The 18,279-nt window shown below is 36.1% G+C and overlaps 1 protein-coding gene across 2 annotated transcripts; it reads left to right on the forward strand.

The window, feature by feature from the left end:
• The first annotated feature begins 13,115 nt into the window (after positions 1 to 13,115).
• LOC146930388 (uncharacterized) lies at positions 13,116 to 17,041 on the forward strand. 2 transcript variants are annotated; one of them, XM_085701936.1, is made up of 15 exons: positions 13,116 to 13,300; positions 13,679 to 13,777; positions 14,332 to 14,428; positions 14,529 to 14,678; positions 14,807 to 14,911; positions 15,054 to 15,137; positions 15,230 to 15,345; positions 15,485 to 15,586; positions 15,674 to 15,787; positions 15,891 to 15,947; positions 16,043 to 16,109; positions 16,190 to 16,243; positions 16,472 to 16,546; positions 16,635 to 16,670; positions 16,835 to 17,041. In XM_085701936.1, the coding sequence occupies exons 2-15, from the start codon at positions 13,767 to 13,769 to the stop codon at positions 16,934 to 16,936; spliced, it is 1,170 nt and encodes a 389-aa protein (XP_085558062.1). In that variant the 5' UTR covers positions 13,116 to 13,300; positions 13,679 to 13,766; the 3' UTR covers positions 16,937 to 17,041. The 2 variants fall into 2 exon arrangements, with proteins under 2 accessions (XP_085558062.1, XP_085558063.1); XM_085701937.1 differs by lacking the exon at positions 13,116 to 13,300 and adding an exon at positions 13,544 to 13,562.
• The last annotated feature ends 1,238 nt before the right edge of the window (positions 17,042 to 18,279 follow it).

Raw genomic sequence — 18,279 nt, forward strand, 5'->3', positions numbered from 1 at the left:
AAGGAGGGACCTTTGGAAGATTCTTGGATATAGGTCGCCGTTGTTAGGCGTGTCAGTGTTGGGTAGACATTGGATATTCGCATCTGTGGTCAATGCTTTTCATATCATTTTCATTCTTTCATTCTTTCATTTTTCAATCCCATTTTTGCCTGAACCGCCCTTTCGGGTTTTCAATTCACCGGGAATAAATTCTTTTCATTGCCCCATTTTTGCCTGAATTGCCTTCATAGGTTGTCATTCAGCGGGGTGCTCATTTTTACCTAAGCCGCCCTTTCGGGTTTTCAACTTAGCGAGCTTTTATTTTCATTTTCATTTCATCATTTTTTTTACTTTCATTATGTTTTTTCATTCTTGCCATTGACCACAGATCATCCTGGGGGAGTAACCTGCTCGTAACACGTATTGGAATAGACATTGACACTCATTTATTCATGCATGTTTCATTGAAATGTACCCTATTGCTCAGGTTTGCTTTCAAAATAGACAGGAAAGGATTTTTCAATTTTCAAAGATGTTTGTTTCATACATTGCCATTATCAAATAGAAAGAGGATGTTTTGTATATAGCATTGAAAATAGAAAGAAAAATAGAGTTTCAAACAATAGCACAGGCTCAAATTGATGTAGAAGAGTGAAAGTCAGCCAACGGCATAACTCCACGGATTTACAAAGCTTGGAAAATGGTAATTTTATTGGTTGGTGATACATTGAACATGATGACCGCTACATTTCATATAAATTTTGAATTCACAAGTACAGAAGCTTCTGATGAAGACGATCATTGACAGTTGCGGATGCCCCAAGGGGTGATGGTGATTTGCCAGATATAGTTACTTGTCTTTTATTGTCAACCTCATTTTTGCATGAACCGCCCTTTCGGGTTTTCGGCTCATCGAGGCGCTCACTTTTGCCTGAGTTGCGCACAATCTCAGCGAGCTTTTTCATATTCATTTTTTTGTCCCTAACTTTTGCCTGGATCGCCATGTCGGGTTTTCGATCTACCGGGAAGCGCATTTTTGCCTAGGCCGCCCTTTCGGGTTTTCGACCTACCACGCTGTTCTTTTCTCTTTTTAGACAAAGTATTTCTTGACTATATCGGCATTAACAGGATTTGGGAGTTCAACACCATCCATGTGTGTAAGGATTAAAGCACCACCAGAGAAAGCCTTCTTGACAACATAAGGACCTTCATAGTTATGTGTCCACTTGCCCCTTGGGTCGGGTTGCTGGCTTATCCTTCTTTTCAATACAAGTTCACCTTCCTTGAATTCTCGAGGTCGGACTTTCTTGTCAAAAGCATTCTTCATTTGCACTTGATACAACTGTCCATGAGCCATAGCATCCATACGTTTCTCTTCGATCAAATTCAACTGGTCATACCGACTTTGACACCATTCAGCCTCAGTTAGTTTTGCTTTCATGATCACTCGAAGAGATGGAATCTCCACTTCCAGAGGGAGAACTGCTTCCATACCATATACCAAAGATAAAGGAGTTGCCCCGGTTAAACTGCGCACTGTAGTACGGTAACCATGCAAGGCAAACGGTAGCATCTCATGCCAGTCTTTGTAAGTGGTGACCATCTTCTGAACAATCTTCTTGATATTCTTGTTAGCGGCCTCAACTGCACCATTCATCTGAGGTCTATAAGGAGAAGAGTTGTGATGTTCAATTTTGAATTCTTCACATAAAGCTTGCATCATGCTATTGTTCAGATTGGAACCATTGTCAGTGATGATCTTGTTAGGAACACCATATCGACAGATGATGTTATTTCTGATAAACTTGACAACCACTTGCTTGGTCACATTGGCGTAGGAGGCAGCCTCAACCCACTTAGTGAAATAGTCAATTGCCACTAGAATGAAACGGTGTCCGTTAGAAGCCTTCGGTTCAATTCTTCCAATCATATCAATGCCCCACATAGAGAAAGGTCATGGGGAAGAGATAATATTGAGGGCATGTGGCGGCGCATGAATCTTATCAGCATAAATTTGACATTTGTGGCATCTCTTGGCATGTCTGTGGCAGTCACGCTCCATAGTTATCCAGTAATAGCCGGCTCTTAACAGTTTTCTTGACATGGTGTGGCCCGAAGCATGGGTCCCAAAAGTACCATCATGTACATCATGCATCAATTTCTCAGCTTCTCGTTTGTCAACACATCTCAACATGACCATGGCATAGTTCCTTTTGTATAGGATTTCTCCGTCCAGAAGGAATTTGCTGGCCCATCTTCTCAAGGTCTTTTTATCCCTGTTGGAAGCACCAGGTGGATATTCATGATTCTGCAAGAACTGTTTGATATTATGATACCAAGGTTTTCCATTATTCGCATCTTTATCAACTTGATCTGGCATATTTTCAATAGTAAACACATGAGCGGGTCTATCAAGACGCTGCACTTTGATCACGGGCACATCATTCCAGTGATTGACACGAAACATGGAAGACAAAGTGGCAAGAGCATCAGCCATTTGGTTTTCATCCCGAGGGATGTGGTGCAGCTCAACCTTGGTAAAGTATGTCAACAGACGTCTTGCATAGTCACGGTAAGGGATCCGTTTCTCATGATGAGTCTCCCATTCACCTTTTATCTGATTAATAACAAGTGCAGAATCTCCATAAATGTCAAGGTGTTTAATTCTCATATCAATGGCTTCTTCAATGCCCAAGATGCATGCTTCATATTCAGCTATGTTGTTCGTGCATTCAAAGGTTATTCGAGCAGTAAAAGGAATGTGGTGCCCCTGCGGAGTTACAATGATGGCCCCAATTCCTTTACCATAAGCATTAACAGCACCATCAAACACCAATCCCCATTTTCTATTAGGATCTGGCCCTTCAGTGATCAGTGGCTCTTCACAATCTTTTGCTTTCAGATACATAATCTCTTCATCAGGGAAATCAAACTTAATTGGCTGGTAATCATCAAGAGGTTGACAAGCAAGATGCTCAGCAAGGATACTTCCTTTGATCGCTTTCTGAGCTTTGTACACAATGTCATATTCAGACAACAACATTTGCCAACGTGCAATCTTTCTAGTAACAGCAGGCTTCTCAAAGATGTACTTGATCGGATCCATTCGGGATATCAACCAAGTTGTGTGATTCACCATATAATGACGCAGGCGTTTGGCAGCCCAAGCTAAAGCACAACAAGTCTTTTCAAGTATTGTATACCGAGTCTCACAATCAGTGAATTTCTTGCTCAGATAGTAGATAGCATGTTCTTTCTTTCCAGTCTCGTCTTGTTGGCCGAGAACACAACCCACAGAATCATCTAACACTGACAGGTACATAATCAAAGGCCTTCCTTCCACTGGCGGGACAAGGATAGGTGGTTCCAACAGGTATTCTTTAATGCTATCAAAAGCTTCCTGACATTCATCATTCCATACAACAGGCTGATTCTTTCTGAGCAATTTGAAAATTGGTCCACAAGTAGTAGTCATGTGAGATATGAATCTTGAAATATAATTCAGGCGTCCGAGGAAACCTCTGACCTGCTTTTCAGTTTGAGGGGCCGGCATCTCTCTGATGGCTCAGACTTTGTCAGGATCAACTTCAATGCCTCTTTGACTGACAATGAAGCCTAGCAACTTTCCAGATCTTACACCAAATGTGCACTTGTTAGGATTCAACCGCAGCTTGTACTTTCTCAGTCTTTCAAACATCTTTTTCAAATATACAATATGCTGCTCTTCATCACTTGATTTCACAATCATGTCATCAACATATACTTCAATTTCTTTGTGAATCATATCATGAAACAGAGTGGTCATACCCCTTTGATAGGTAGCACCAACATTTATCAAGCCAAACAGCATTATTTTATAACAGAATGTTCCCCATGGAGTGATGAAGGACGTCTTTTCTCTATCTTCAGGTGACATTAGTATCTGATTATAGCCAGAGAATCCATCCATAAAAGAGAACACTTTAGACTGAGCAGTACTGTCAACAAGCACATCAATATGAGGCAATGGGAAGTTATCTTTCGGACTGGCCTTATTCAGATCTCTGTAATCAACACACATTCGGACTTTCCCATCTTTCTTTGGTACTGGTACAATGTTGGCAATCCATTCAGGATATTCAGCTGTCATGAGGAAACCCGCATCAATTTGCTTCTGCACCTCAGCCTTGATCTTAAGAGCCATATCTGGACGAGACCTTCTCAATTTCTGTTTGACAGGAAGACATTCAGGTCTTGTCGGTATCCGATGTTCCACAATCTTGGGATCTAGACCCGACATATCTTCATAGGACCATGAAAAGACATCTGGATAATCATGGAGAAGCTGAGTAATCTTCTTTTTCACTTCTGGCTCAAGTGCAGCACCGATCTTGATCTCTCGCTTGTTCTCTTCAGTACCCAGGTTGATAAGCTCAATCTCTTCCTGGTGAGGCTGAATGGCTCTTCTTTCTTGTTTAAGCAGCCGAGTGATCTCATACGGTATCTCTTCATTATCCTCCTCATCTTCAGCTTCATATACAGGGAATTCAACATTTGGAGGAACCATAGGGTCACTGTGTTCAACGGGTTTATTATGGTTCAATCTGCATAATATGATTGGGATGATTTTAGAAAAATGTTTTTCATGCAGATTTTTGAAATTAATAAGAAAATACAGATGTTTTGGTTTTTTCTGGCATTACCATTATTTCCAAGAAAAAGGCACTAAAAAGTAAAAAACAAAGAGTCGTGGGAAAGACGACAACTTTTATTGATAACGGCAATGCCGAAACAAACATGCCCTTACAAAGATATCACTTTCGCCTTGGGCAGAGCGGAAGGATTGTTATTTTGAAAACAAAGAAAAACATGAGAAACAAGACACATTACATGGAAGCATGCATGACTAAAGGAACATCAATGGCCTCCCAATTTCTCACGGTGCCTCCTGGTACAACAAACGTAGGCACATAACTACTTTCAGCAGCATCTTCGGCAATAACATTGATGAACCCAGCACTATAGAAGGTTCCTGTTGAAACGCCTGAGGTCGGGGAGAATCCAAGGCCCTCTTTGCGCTTGTTTTCCAAAATCTGTATCACTTTGCCCCAGCCAGCAGCTTGCCCTTCTTGAACAGCTTTCTGGGCTTCTTTCAATGAAGCCATACTAGCACTAGCCCTCCGGGGTTCTGCACCTTCAACAGTCAAGCCTTGAAATGACATCCCTTCAGCGGACCCTGCTTCAACACAAGAGAAAGATGACACTTGGCTAACCAAATACGCTTCTTCACCATGCACCGTGACAAGCTTACCATTCCTCACAAACTTGAGTTTCTGGTGTAGAGTAGAAGTTACTGCTCCAGCATCGTGAATCCACGGTCTTCCGAGGAGACAACTGTAAGAAGCATTGATGTCCATGACCTGGAAAGTGACCTGGAATGTCTCTGGACCAATGGTAATTGGCAGGTCTACCTCCCCAAGAACATCCTTGCGAGACCCATCGAAAGCTTTAACCAAATAGCTACTTCCCCTTAGAGAGATTCCATGATGACTCAACTGTCTTAGTGTAGATTCAGGCATTACATTTAAGGATGATCCAGTGTCCACCAGCACATTGGATATCATGTCAGACTTACAGTGCACTGAGATGTGTAGAGCCAAGTTGTGGTGTTTCCCTGCTTTGGGGAGCTCATCGTCACCAAACCCCAGGTTATTGCAAGCAGTAATGTTACCTATTATTCCATTGAACTGATCCACGGAGACTTCATGATCAACATAAGCCTGTTCCAGTACTTTCATTAACACTTTCCTGTGAGCTTCTGAGCTTAAGAGCAGAGACAAGATGGATATCTTTGACGGAGTTTGCAGCAGCTGGTCTACAATCTTATAATCGCTCTTTTTGATAAGCCTCAGAATTTCGTCCAGATTAGACTCTTCAATAGACTGGCCTGATGGGCCGGCATTCTTGTCAATAGGAGGAGCAACTGGTGGAGTTATTGTGGCAACAGGTGTAACCATCTTCTTTTGGAACAAGGGTGGACGGACTTTTCCGCTTCTCAGAGCTGTAATTTCTCCGGCGACGTTATCAACCGTAGCTGGGGATACCAGAGGTACTTCCGCCCCGTTCTCAATCATAGTTGCATCATACTTGTAAGGGATTGCCTTCGTAGAGGCATAAGACACCGGGCCAGGTAGCCTGATCACCAAAGGTTCAACATTCCTTGTCTGAGATGCCCTTTCAGCCGGAGAATCATGAAACACTGGCACAATCACACAAACATCACTGGCAATCAAGTGTTTGCTATCCATTAGGCTTTGTATATCACCTTGCACCACATAACAACCCATAGGATTTTGAAGACATTCTGAACAAGAAGCATGATCGTGATTAAACAAAGAAGCTTGGCAAAGTTTGACATGTAGCGGCACCAAAGGAGTAGCAACATTACGGACATCTAAAGTGGGATCCTCTCGAGGAACACGAACTCCTTCGAAAGCCTCAATCATGTTAACAGCAGCGTGGTTTGGAAGTGGATTGTCAAGAACATGAGGAACACTATTTTCAAAAGTCAACCGTCCTCTGTCTATCAGGTCTTTTACAACATATTTCAGAGTATAGCAACCTTCAACATCGTGGCCTTGAGCACCCTGATGGAATTCACATGTGAGATCCTGCCGGAACCTGGGAGGCAATGGCATAGGCGGAGGCTTGCCTGGTCTGGTGACACAATGGCCCTTTAGCAAGTAGAGTTGGGAGCAGATCAGCATACCGCATCGGATCGAGCACGAGCCACTTTTCAGACTGCGGCAGAGGAACCAGGAGACAATGAGCACGGGAAGCCATTTGTGACCGATGAATGATGCATATGATGCATGATATGCAAATGCAAAAAGACTCTTTTTTTGTCAGAAGACTTGTCAAAGTGGTTGTGAACATCACGGAGAAACACAGTTTTATTTGAAGATCTTGAGCAAAATTAGAAGCTTAGTTGAGATGGTATCACTTGGTGTTCACATCCGTGCTGTTCAAAAGATGACTTGTCTAAGTCATCCGATAAATGCATGAAAAAAAGTTTATGCATGTATGCATGTATGCATGATTATGTTCAAGTACGGAGAAAACATGGTGGGTTGAGATTCAAAGTCAAGGAGTCATGGGTGGACACGGTGTCCGGTGAAACTAGGGCTTTAGGAGATAGTAACCGGGTTCTAAAAAGGTTCCCAAGTTGCAACCTCTCCGACGTATATCGTGGTGTCACGAGACAAACACTCGCTCCATGATTATACGTAAGAAGGTCTAACTTGAGCGTAGTATCGCGTGACGACTAAAACTCGAGACAACACTCGGTTTAGCCTCCGCACTACATCCTAGAAAATGGCCATGGATGGGTTTGGTTATCTACGGTTCATAGCGTCATAGAACAATTAGAAGTAAAGTGCCTAAACGCGACAACACGCGTCGACCACATCACCCCCAAAATGCCTCAGCTATGTGGGATTGATCGCATAATCCAAAACACGAGGCAACCCCCAGAATGAATTGTCGATTATATCCCCCCTAAATCCTAATTTCACTCAGCCCGGGTGTAGGACTTTTGATATTCTCACCCCACATGTTTGCAAGAATTTAAACATTTATTCACATAAGAAAACAAAAAGAAGCAAGTAAAAACGAAAGCGCAAGCGCGGAAATAAAGACTAGGCGTAACTCTCGAATCTCCCCAGTGAAGTCGCCAGCTGTTTTATCTTGGTTTTCGGGTGTCAAACATTGATTACGTTGGAACCTTTTTAACCTTTGACATCTCATTTTTCTTGGGAAGGGAAAAAATAAGCAAAACCCTTGAGAATCGAGGTCCGAGAGTTGTTTTCGCTACGGGAAGGTGTTAGGCACCCATAACGACTATAGTATCCTATAGGAACCGTCTTTACTTTCTACGCGCGCGCTTTATTTTTAAATGCTATTTGGAAAATGATATTTACACCTAAAGGTTTACTAAGTCAAGAATTGGAGGGAGAAGAAAGTGTTTGAATTTTTATTTTATTTGAATTGAAGGAATATTGTTTCCTTGCCTACGTACCCTTTTAAGGGATCAAATCCACCGTAGTTCTCTTCCAAAAATGTTTTTGTTTTTGTTGGTTGATTTTAAGTTTGAAAATTGGAATTTGAAGAATGAGAGAGAGAGGCCTCAAGGGCATAAGATTGTGAAATTGTGAGGTTGAATTAGTTATTTTGCAAAAGAAAGTCAAAGTATGATTAATTTTCATTGGAATTTGATTAAGAAAATAAAAAGGAAAATACAATGGGATTTGGATCCCAAGGTTTATTTAGAAAATGATTTGAGTGATATTGTTCACATTTATTTGGAAAATGATTTTTCTAAGTGTAAAATCCTAGGCATTCATCTAAACATTCAATCCTAAACATACATCTAGACATGCATATCCTAGCCATACATCTAGCAATATCTATGTGATGTGTGTGCATGTGTCGGTGCTTGTGTCGGTGTACATCATTAGAGTCCATTGTCCTTTACATCATTGGCCTAGATACATTCTATGGTCTTGCAAAAAATTAAAATTGCATGAAGTAAAATACAAAATTCCTAGGTCTTTTACATTCTAACTCTTGGTAAAATTTAAAGTGCAAGAAATAAAATGAAGGAGGAAATGAAGTATGGCATGCTCATGATGTATGAAACATGAAATGAAATGGTTAGTAGGGCAAGGTATAATGGCATGAAAGTTATAAGCAAAAGGAACATTAAGCTAAGTAGCAAAAACTTGCAAAAAAAAAAGGTGATTAAACTCATAGCAAAATATGCCTAAGAATCATCATGATAACAAGACAAGTGTGTGATTTATAATTCCCATATCATGACAATATTCAAAGATTTTTATCACAATCAACAATATGAGAATTATAAGAATACATTCAAATCAAGAATCATGATACATTTTAGGCATATTTGGCATCTAATTTCACAAACAAATATTCACATGACTTGTAAGACAAGAAACTAATTACACATATTCACATGCAGCAAGAAACACATACAAACAGTGACAAATCCATCACAACTTCACCCATCACAAGTCTCAAACATATCTCAACACATTGAGGACAAAATTATGCACATTTTCGCCAATTTTTCAATATAAAATCCAAGCATTAAACAAAAAATGTATCAATATTTTTGTCAGGTTTTTAACGTGCAATAAGGCCACAAAAGTATCAAGAGAATCATCAAGAACACATGGAAAATTTTATGGAATTTTTTGCAAGAATTTTAAGCAAGGCAGGGGGTGTAAAAATTAAAATGCAGTACTCAAATAGCAAAAAAAATGCAAGGACGAAATCCACAACCCACTCAGACCCAGGCCCAAAGGGGAGATGGATTCTGGATCATCTAAACGCTCTAGGAGCGTTGGATTGATCCAGATCACACTTAACCTAAATCTAAGGGCTAGGAACAACGCAGAAGTGAACAAAGATTGAACCGGTCCGGTTCAATTGCTTATATAAGAGTCTGTGGACCGGTTCAATTCATTTTCCAACTCTCTTTCTCTTTCTTCCTCTCATGTTCTCTCGTTCTTCTCTCTCTCCAACCTAAACCCTAACGACGCCGTTTGAACAAGAGGAATGTGATGAACACCTCGTAAACCTTGCAGGACGACGGAATCGCCGTCTTCTCCGATGAGAACGACAGATTCCGTTCATTCTTTCTTTGTATCTTCTTGAAAATTGAGGTTTAACCGGTGTTCTCACCGTTCGTCATTTCAAAACCCTAATCTGTCTTATTTTTCATGCTGATTACAAGTTTGCACTTAATTTTACAAAATAAACGGTGATTCATTGCAGATCTATGTCTTAGGGTTTCGGTTTTCAAATCTTTTCAATCTTCCTCAAACTTTTTCGAAAGAACAAGTTTTAAAACTTGTTGATCTACTCTGTTTCACCGTTTATCTTTGATTACGAACCTTCGATGATGCTTTAGAACAAAAATGAGAAGAGTTCATGTGTTTACCTGGTTTTAATATTGGAGATTTCGAACAAAAGATCCTTGAGACTGCTTCAGATTCTTCTGGTGAGTTTGAACCGAAAGTAAATCGGTGTTCTATCTTCTTCTTCTTCACTGGTTCAATTTCTCTTTGATCTTTCTTCTTCTCTTCCTCAAGTCCTCTGTGATCACGCTGATTTGTCCTCTGGATGATTCGGCATTGGAATTGCAGAGTCTTATGGTTCGATGATGAAGATTCACTTCGAATCTCTGAGAACTTGCGAAACAAAATGTTTTTAATTCGAACTGTTTTTTGTTGCGAAATTGCTGAATTTGAGTTTTATGTGATGAAATTGTTAAGAATTGGTGATGGATTGGTGTGGATTTGTGAAGAATTGAGGCTAATTTGAGTTAGGGTTTATGATTTGGGGATGAAGTTCTTCATGAACTTCATCGTGTTCTTGAGTTTTCTGGATTTTGATTCGTTTGATTCTGGAGAGAGAATGGAAAGGTGTTTGTTGAGTTGGCACTGAATGAATGGATCTGTGATGATTAGGTCTTTTATAGGCTGACACCTGTGCTTGGGATCCAATAGTGAGCTGACACGTGGCCTGGACTGTAACTAACTCCCTTTGGACTAATCTGCAAAAACTGAAACTTGAGGGCCAAACTGCAAAAACAATAAAAAGGACTAAAAAAAACCAACTGGACAAGATGTGGACTGTTTTGCAATTTTTTAAAAGAAAAGGACTTGAAAAATAAATTCGAAACAAAGAAAGGACTTAGCTGCAATTATTAGAAATTTGAGGACTTTAAAAAAAATAGAAAAAATTTAAAATAAAATTGAACTAAAAATTGGTAAATTTGACTAAACGTAAAGTGAAACGATTAAAAATAACAAAACGGACTAAAACGAACCAATTACTTAAATGAGGTACTTCAAAGTAACCTCTCTCTGCCAAAATTTCATGTGAAATGACCAAAATGCCCCTGGGGACTAAAACGACTCGAAACGTCTCAAATGCAATTTTTAAAGAGGACTTTTAACAGGGCATTGGAACAAGAGCTTATACAAGCAAATTAAGACTCAGAGACAATTTTTTTAGAATTTAAACAGAGTTTTAACACATGAAAAGACTAAAGTGCCCCCAGGGGCTAAACTGACTCAAAATGACTTCAAATGCAATTTTTGAAATGGATTTTGACATAGGATTGAAATAAAGACTTATTCAAACCAATTGAAAAGACTCAAACAAATTTTTAAAGGACTAAAATGAGTTTGGATACAGGAAATGACTAAAATACCCTTTTTCATGAATTTTGCAAATAATATTGAAATAAAATGCAGAGGAAGATGCAATTGATCAAGGACAAATTCAAATGACTTGAAATACAAGAAAAGAAGAATTGAGCTAGTATTTTTAGGTCCAAAATTAGGGTGTAACACAGACCCACTAATTTATGGTTTGGGTTGGGTTGGGTAGTGGGTTACCCAAATTATTTTTCTGTTTTTTTCTCAATATTAAATGACTAAACGATTAGTCTTCATGTTTTTTCATTAAAATTACTCAAAATTTTTATTTTTTCAAAAAATTGTGTAACATATTTTCACTATATTTTAGTGTCATAAAACAATAAATGATAATATCAAATAATAAATTTCATCATAAAATACTTGCAATAAACTAAAATTGAATGACATAAAATTTCATTAGCATCAAAATAACAAAAAATTGCAACATCCTAATTTGTAACTCTAGAATGTTTTAATTTTCAATATAGATGATATCATGTGTCAATTTTGAATATTAGACTTAATATATGACCAAAACTTTTTGTATTCTCCTTCATTCTTATGAAAATTAAAATTAAAATGTGGGTATTATTGGATAAGTGGGTTTATTGGGTCTGACTATGATTTTACCCGAGACCTGTTATTTTTTATGGGTTTTTCATTTTTAAAAAACCATACCCACCCATAGACCCAACCCAATCCACTTTTTTGGATTATTTTTTTTGGGTGGGTTTGACCGGGTTAACCCAACCTATGTACACCCCTAGTGCTAACCATGTATCATGTTCACGTGGCCAGGATGTTGGTTGATGAAGTGGTAAAACACTACACCTTTATTTAATGAAAATTGAATTTCTATGTTGTTTTAATTATTGAAAACTATTGTTAATTTTTTTCATGTATTATTCTGATTATTGTGAAGCTGATGTTAATTTTTGTTTTTAATTTTTGCAGTGATGTGACAATTAAAAATGTGTAACAGAAAGAAGATTGCAGCCATACAAGATGAAGAAAACACTGCTCGGAAGGCATATAATACAATATGTCAAAGAAGATTGCGGCCATACATGATGAAGAAAACATTGTATCCTTCAAAAAAAAATACAAACTTTTTTATCTTTTTCAATTACAACAATAATATAGCACTTTGTTTCTAAGATAGATATATAATTTTTTTTTGGTAGATAGATGAAATGATAAAGCCATTGTAAACTTACTCACAGAAGTGGATGTGTCAGAGTTCGGACCAAGATCATGACGTTTGGCCTAACAATTTCGATATTTTATCATTTAAGTTAGAACTTGTGGATAAGAGACATATATAATAACTCCTATAAAAAATCAATTTAATTTAATTCTCGAAATTATGGTCAATTTTGTTTAAAGGTATTTTGACCAAAGGAAAAAAAAAACACATAAAAAAGTTTATCTACTCTATAAAAATATATCTATCCTATAACACAACATTATATAAAGGGGATAAAAGATTTTAGATGGACTTTTTTATTGACCTATACGCTAAACTTACACTGAGATCTGATTATGGATATACAATTAAGCATAGTTGAAAAACAAATATATACAATCATTAATTTTCGTCTTTGCTACAATCCTATAAAATGTACACCCCTCTGGTCACTGTTATAAAAATAAATAAATAAATTAGATTCATTCATTAAATAATGCATGTGATCTATAATAAAAATCATGTACATCATTAATTGAATAAATCTAAAATGTAGATTTTTTTTTATAAAGATTTGAGGGTGCAGAATATATTAATTAAAACCTAAATTAATGTCCAAATTTATTAGAATATCAATTAAAACTACTTTAATTAATTACCAAAAGACAAAACGAATATTTGGGGGTGCAATTTAGTCATTTAATATTTGGTTGAAACGTTTTCCTTTTTACTTTCTTACAAGTTTTCATAGTATAGGAGCAACCATCAGCCATACCGTGCGTGCGTTTGTCTTTTCAATCACTGTCTTGTTCTTCTTGTTCGATCCACAAAGAACCCAACCCTGAAGAACCCTACCTTCAATTCCGTAAGTTCTTCTCATTTCCTTCAATTCTCCATTACATTATTATTTCATCTTTAATTTCATCTAAATTTTCATCTCATTTATTCCAATATTTACCATAATTTTATCTTTACCATAATTTTGCCACAATAATAACGTTACATGTGTATCACTTAATTACTTCATCGTTTTTTGTTTGTTACATTGAAGCTCTAATGCAGATCCAGAATGCAAAATATTGTCACGTGAATTTAGTTTCAATGTTTTTGATTGATTTCACGTGTGTGTATGTGCATGCATCCGTGATTAACGTTGTTTACGATACTATGTTTTATTTGTGTCTTATTCACTGTGTAACCTGTCTTGGTTTTTATTTTTATTTTATTTTTTTTGTTTTTGAAGGATGACATATTTGCTTCATAGTTTGATTAAGGAGTGGTGCTTAAATCTTTTTACTTGATATTGGAAAATTCTTACTGCTCTGGAAATAATGCACCGCAGGTATGAATAGTTTTTATCTTGTAGTTTAATAATTACAAGTTTAACATTAAATTTCCCCATGTCTTAAATATAAGTAAAAGTCAAAATGTATTTGGTTCAAGATATACGTTTTGACTCTGACTTATATTTAAAACCAAAGGTATATGAAAGTGTCAGAACTCATTAATCATCAATTGAATACAATTAATTACGATTTGAACGTCATTAACCGCAATTTTCAAGTATATCTTTGAACATAAATCATGGTTAATGAATATTATTATGTATATTAGAACATGATTTGGATGGCTGATTAATGGATATATGAATATTTGAGCTCTTAAAGATTGTGGTTAATGACATTCAAATCGTGGTTAATTGTGTTTAGTGAATGATTATGGAGTTGTGTCACTTTGTTATATTCATTAATCATCCAAATTGATGTCAATTTTGAAGTCAGGTTTCTGTGTCAAAATATCATTTCTCTCTCTGATAATGAAGAACATTTTTTTTTTCTTTTTAATCTTAGAAATTCATTAATTTAGTTCATTATTTCTTCTGTATATGGTAAAAAGAATATATGGTGGTACAAAGGCTATCATTACAACAATTATGGCAATTGCCTTTGGAGTTTTTATTGGTATTTCCATTCCACCTTTACATTTGACTAAGGTAATATTTGCACCTTTTTGAATCATCAATGTTGTATGGAGAATTTAACATCCTCTTTTAATGTATTTCCTTGCAATTTTCTTTTCTTGAATTTTTTCAGATTAACTTATCTTCAAGCTTTGGACATTCTTTTAATGTACCTATAGCTGAAATAGAGAGATTTTCAGCTGATCTAGACAAATCTTTAACTATAGATGACAAATCTTCAACCAAGCGTATTGAATTTCTTGGCTCCATGAAATTACCTAAGGTCATGCTTATTATTTACTTTGTGTGATTTGTATTCACTTTTATTCTCAAAAATGTTAAGCTAGAACTTTTATGAAGATAATTAGAAAAACAATTATCAAGCCTGATTGGAAACTGTTACTTTTGCAGATGTATGTTCCAACGAATCCTCGTGGAGCAGAATCACTACCTGCGGGAATTGTTGTATCAGAATCTGATTTGTATTTGCGCAGATTATGGGGTGAGCCTAGTGAGGTATGATCGGTGATAGTTGTTTACTATACAATTAAAGTCGTGTAAGATGAGTTTGAAACATACAATTGCTCTCAAGCGTTGCAGATAATTTATCGATATCTGGTTAATGATTAAACTAACTATGACATCCTGAATTTTATAGGATCTGAAGAAAAAGCCAAAGTATTTAGTAACATTCACGGTCGGCTATAATCAGAGAAAAAATATTGATGCTGCTGTCAAAAAGGTTATAAAGAAGTACTATATATTTGAATATGTGATGTTTCACCCTTTCATATTTGTCTTCAAAGTACTAACAACCATCATATTGTTCTGTAGTTCTCGGATGATTTTGAGATTTTGCTTTTTCATTATGACGGACGGACTAGTGAATGGGATCAATACGAATGGTCAAAGAAAGCAATCCATATTAGTACTAGGAAACAAACCAAATGGTATGTTTTTTTCATCCCATTCCCCTCGATTTTTGGTTGACAATATACAGGCCTTGTTTTTCGCTCTTAAATGAAACTTGAAAATTCTTGAAGCAGTTTGTCATATCTAAGTTTTTACTTCTTATACTGTTTTATGCAGGTGGTATGCTAAAAGGTTTTTGCATCCTGATATTGTGGCAGCGTACGAATACATTTTTATATGGGACGAAGATCTTGGATTGGACAACTTCAACGGAGACAAGTATCTTCTTTTTCTTATCTATTCTATCCCGCTCATACTTTTCATCGAATGTAATTTTTAGTTTACTTAGTTGTATTTATGTACCAGGTATATTAAGCTGATTGAAAAACATGGTTTGGAGATTTCACAACCGGGACTCGGGGCCAATAGTGGATTCACCTGGGAAATGACAAAGAAGAGGGATGATACAGAAGTTCACAAGTATGCCTTTAACCTTCCTTTCCTCTCTAATTTCAATCATTACTCTATTGAGATTCCCTTTCAAAATGTGCTCTTGATCATTGTTATGTTTCTTGGTGAAAAGAGTTACAGATGAGAAACCAGGCTGGTGTAGTAGTCCAGATTTGCCTCCTTGTGCCGCGTATGCTCTTTTTTCTTCCGTGATGAAAAGTTCAAATGTAACCTATAACTTCGTCTGGTTAACATGATTAACGTTCCTTCTGTTTTTTTTTTTAGATTTGTAGAGATTATGGCCCCAGTCTTTTCTCGAGAAGCTTGGCGTTGCGTCTGGCATATGATTCAGGTATGCAATGATTTTCAAAGCACTCGTAACGATTCAAATTTTTTAATTGCATGATGAGCTTACAAAACATATGCTTGTAGAATGATTTAGTGCATGGATGGGGATTGGATTTTGCTCTCAGAAGATGTGTAGAGGTCAGAAATTTTTTCTCTCTTATACACTAATGGCATAGCCTTAGTTCTTGTAATAAATTCAATGGTTTTAACTATGTTTTGGAATCATTAGAAGAGAATTCCAAAGTAAAAAAAAATTATTAAAGGGCTTTTTCTAAAATTAAAAAAAAATTTGTTCTGTACTAAACATTAAGTATGAGTTACTTTCTGGTCCCTTCAATACCTTACTGTTTGTTTGGTATTTGGCAGCCAGCACATGAAAAAATTGGTGTGGTGGATGCACAATGGATTGTTCATCAAACAATTCCTTCTCTTGGAGACCAGGTTAGTCATTATCACTAACTTACAACATTTTTATTGCCACATATTTTCTCTGATAATAAATACTAATTGGACTGAGCTTTCAAATTAGGGAGAAGCTGATGATGGAAAAGATAAATATGACGCGGTATGTACATTTTACACGCAAACGATGTTACTTGCACAACTCTTTGTATTTACAGTACATTTTTCACCTAAAAAAATGTTCAAATCAGTTCATTTTTTCCTCTTATACTACATTTGAATTTGTCTAGTAACAATGAGTTTATGATTTTTGTCTTGTAAAATCAGGTGAAAACAAGATGCAAGAGTGAGTGGGCAGAATTTCAAACACGTCTCACCAATGCTGATAAAATGTATCTTAAAGGACTTGGAAGATTTGTGAGGGGTTAACATATACAGTTTCTAATTCTAGTGTACATGTTTTACTTATATATACAGATGCATACACATATATTTATCAAAGGAAAAAAAGTTATAGCTCATTTCTCAAGCAAATTGCCATTAACTGGTTGTCTTTTGCACTCAATTTGCAACCAAAACCTGCTCATAGTGAAAGTTTTAGATAAGTGGTTTGTATGTTGTTAAAGATTGGAAAGTCTTGGTATCTGAAACGTCTAAAAGTTCAAAACAAAATGATCATCCACAATAGATAACTTTGTTTTACTCCCTCCATTTTAAAATGAGTGTTGTTTAAGGTTTTTACATATAAATTAAGAAATGTAATAATTATGTCAAAAGACATGTCAATTTTACCAAAGTAATGTTTTGGAAGTAGTGTACACTCAATTAATTAGAGGGTATAATGGAAAATAAAATAATAATTATACAATGAAAAATGCAAGTGTCATTAATTTTAAAACAATTTCTTTCGACTAAAACGACACTTATTTGGAAACGGAATGGATCTACATGTACGTATTACTTGTTTATAAATTTTAATGATAATAATTCCATGTGTTCAAAACCACTTCTACATCCTCTATAAGCACGTCCAAGTCCTTGAAAATACCCACTCGGTCTTACAATGAGTGACTCTTTTATAATTTCACATTGATTAAGAAAAATGTATAAATGAATGAGAGTTATAGTTTTACTATATTATCTTTTATATTAGAAAGAAAAAAAAAACTAAATTATATTTTCTCTTGTATGGTGTAATCACCACTACCATAAATGTATGGTGGAATATTTTTATTTTTTTTGAAGAATGTATGGTGGAATATAATGATTTTGAAGTCATGAACGTAGTATTAATTAGATGATAGAATTGGAAAACAAATAATTAACAATATGGTTAAATATGTTTTTAGTCCCTGCAAAATTGCAAGCTTTCAAGTTTAGTCCCTACAAATTTTTTATTCACTTTTAGTCTCTATTTGCATTTCATATGGACTATTTTGGAGGACTAAAAGTATCCATTGTTTATAAAAATAAAAAAAAAGTTTTCAAAATAGGGATTATTCATACAAACTACAATATTATGGAGGACTAAAATCACCATAAAATTTTATAGGGACTAAACTTGAAAACTCGTAATTTTGTAGGGACTAAAAACATATTTAACCCTTAACGATATCTTGAAAATCAAAAGAGACGTTCATTTTAAAACAATTTTATTTTACAAACAAGTCCCTCAATTGTGAGACCAAGTGACAAATAATAGGAAGTTTGACTTCAATAAACTCTTGTAAATGCGTTTTCCTTGAAGCTTCAATTCATAGTTTTTAGGGTGG

This window comes from Medicago sativa, chromosome 4, assembly GCF_051527215.1.
Source record: "Medicago sativa cultivar Bolivia chromosome 4, Bolivia_mono, whole genome shotgun sequence".
In the NCBI taxonomy this organism is placed as follows: domain Eukaryota; kingdom Viridiplantae; phylum Streptophyta; class Magnoliopsida; order Fabales; family Fabaceae; genus Medicago; species Medicago sativa.

Excerpts from the sequence above, each read along its gene's own strand:
- LOC146930388 (XM_085701936.1), top strand. Across the intron at positions 14,679-14,806 it reads GCTCCATGAAATTACCTAAG|ATGTATGTTCCAACGAATCC; the intron begins GTCATGCTTATT and ends TTACTTTTGCAG. Across the intron at positions 16,110-16,189 it reads GCGTCTGGCATATGATTCAG|AATGATTTAGTGCATGGATG; the intron begins GTATGCAATGAT and ends ATATGCTTGTAG.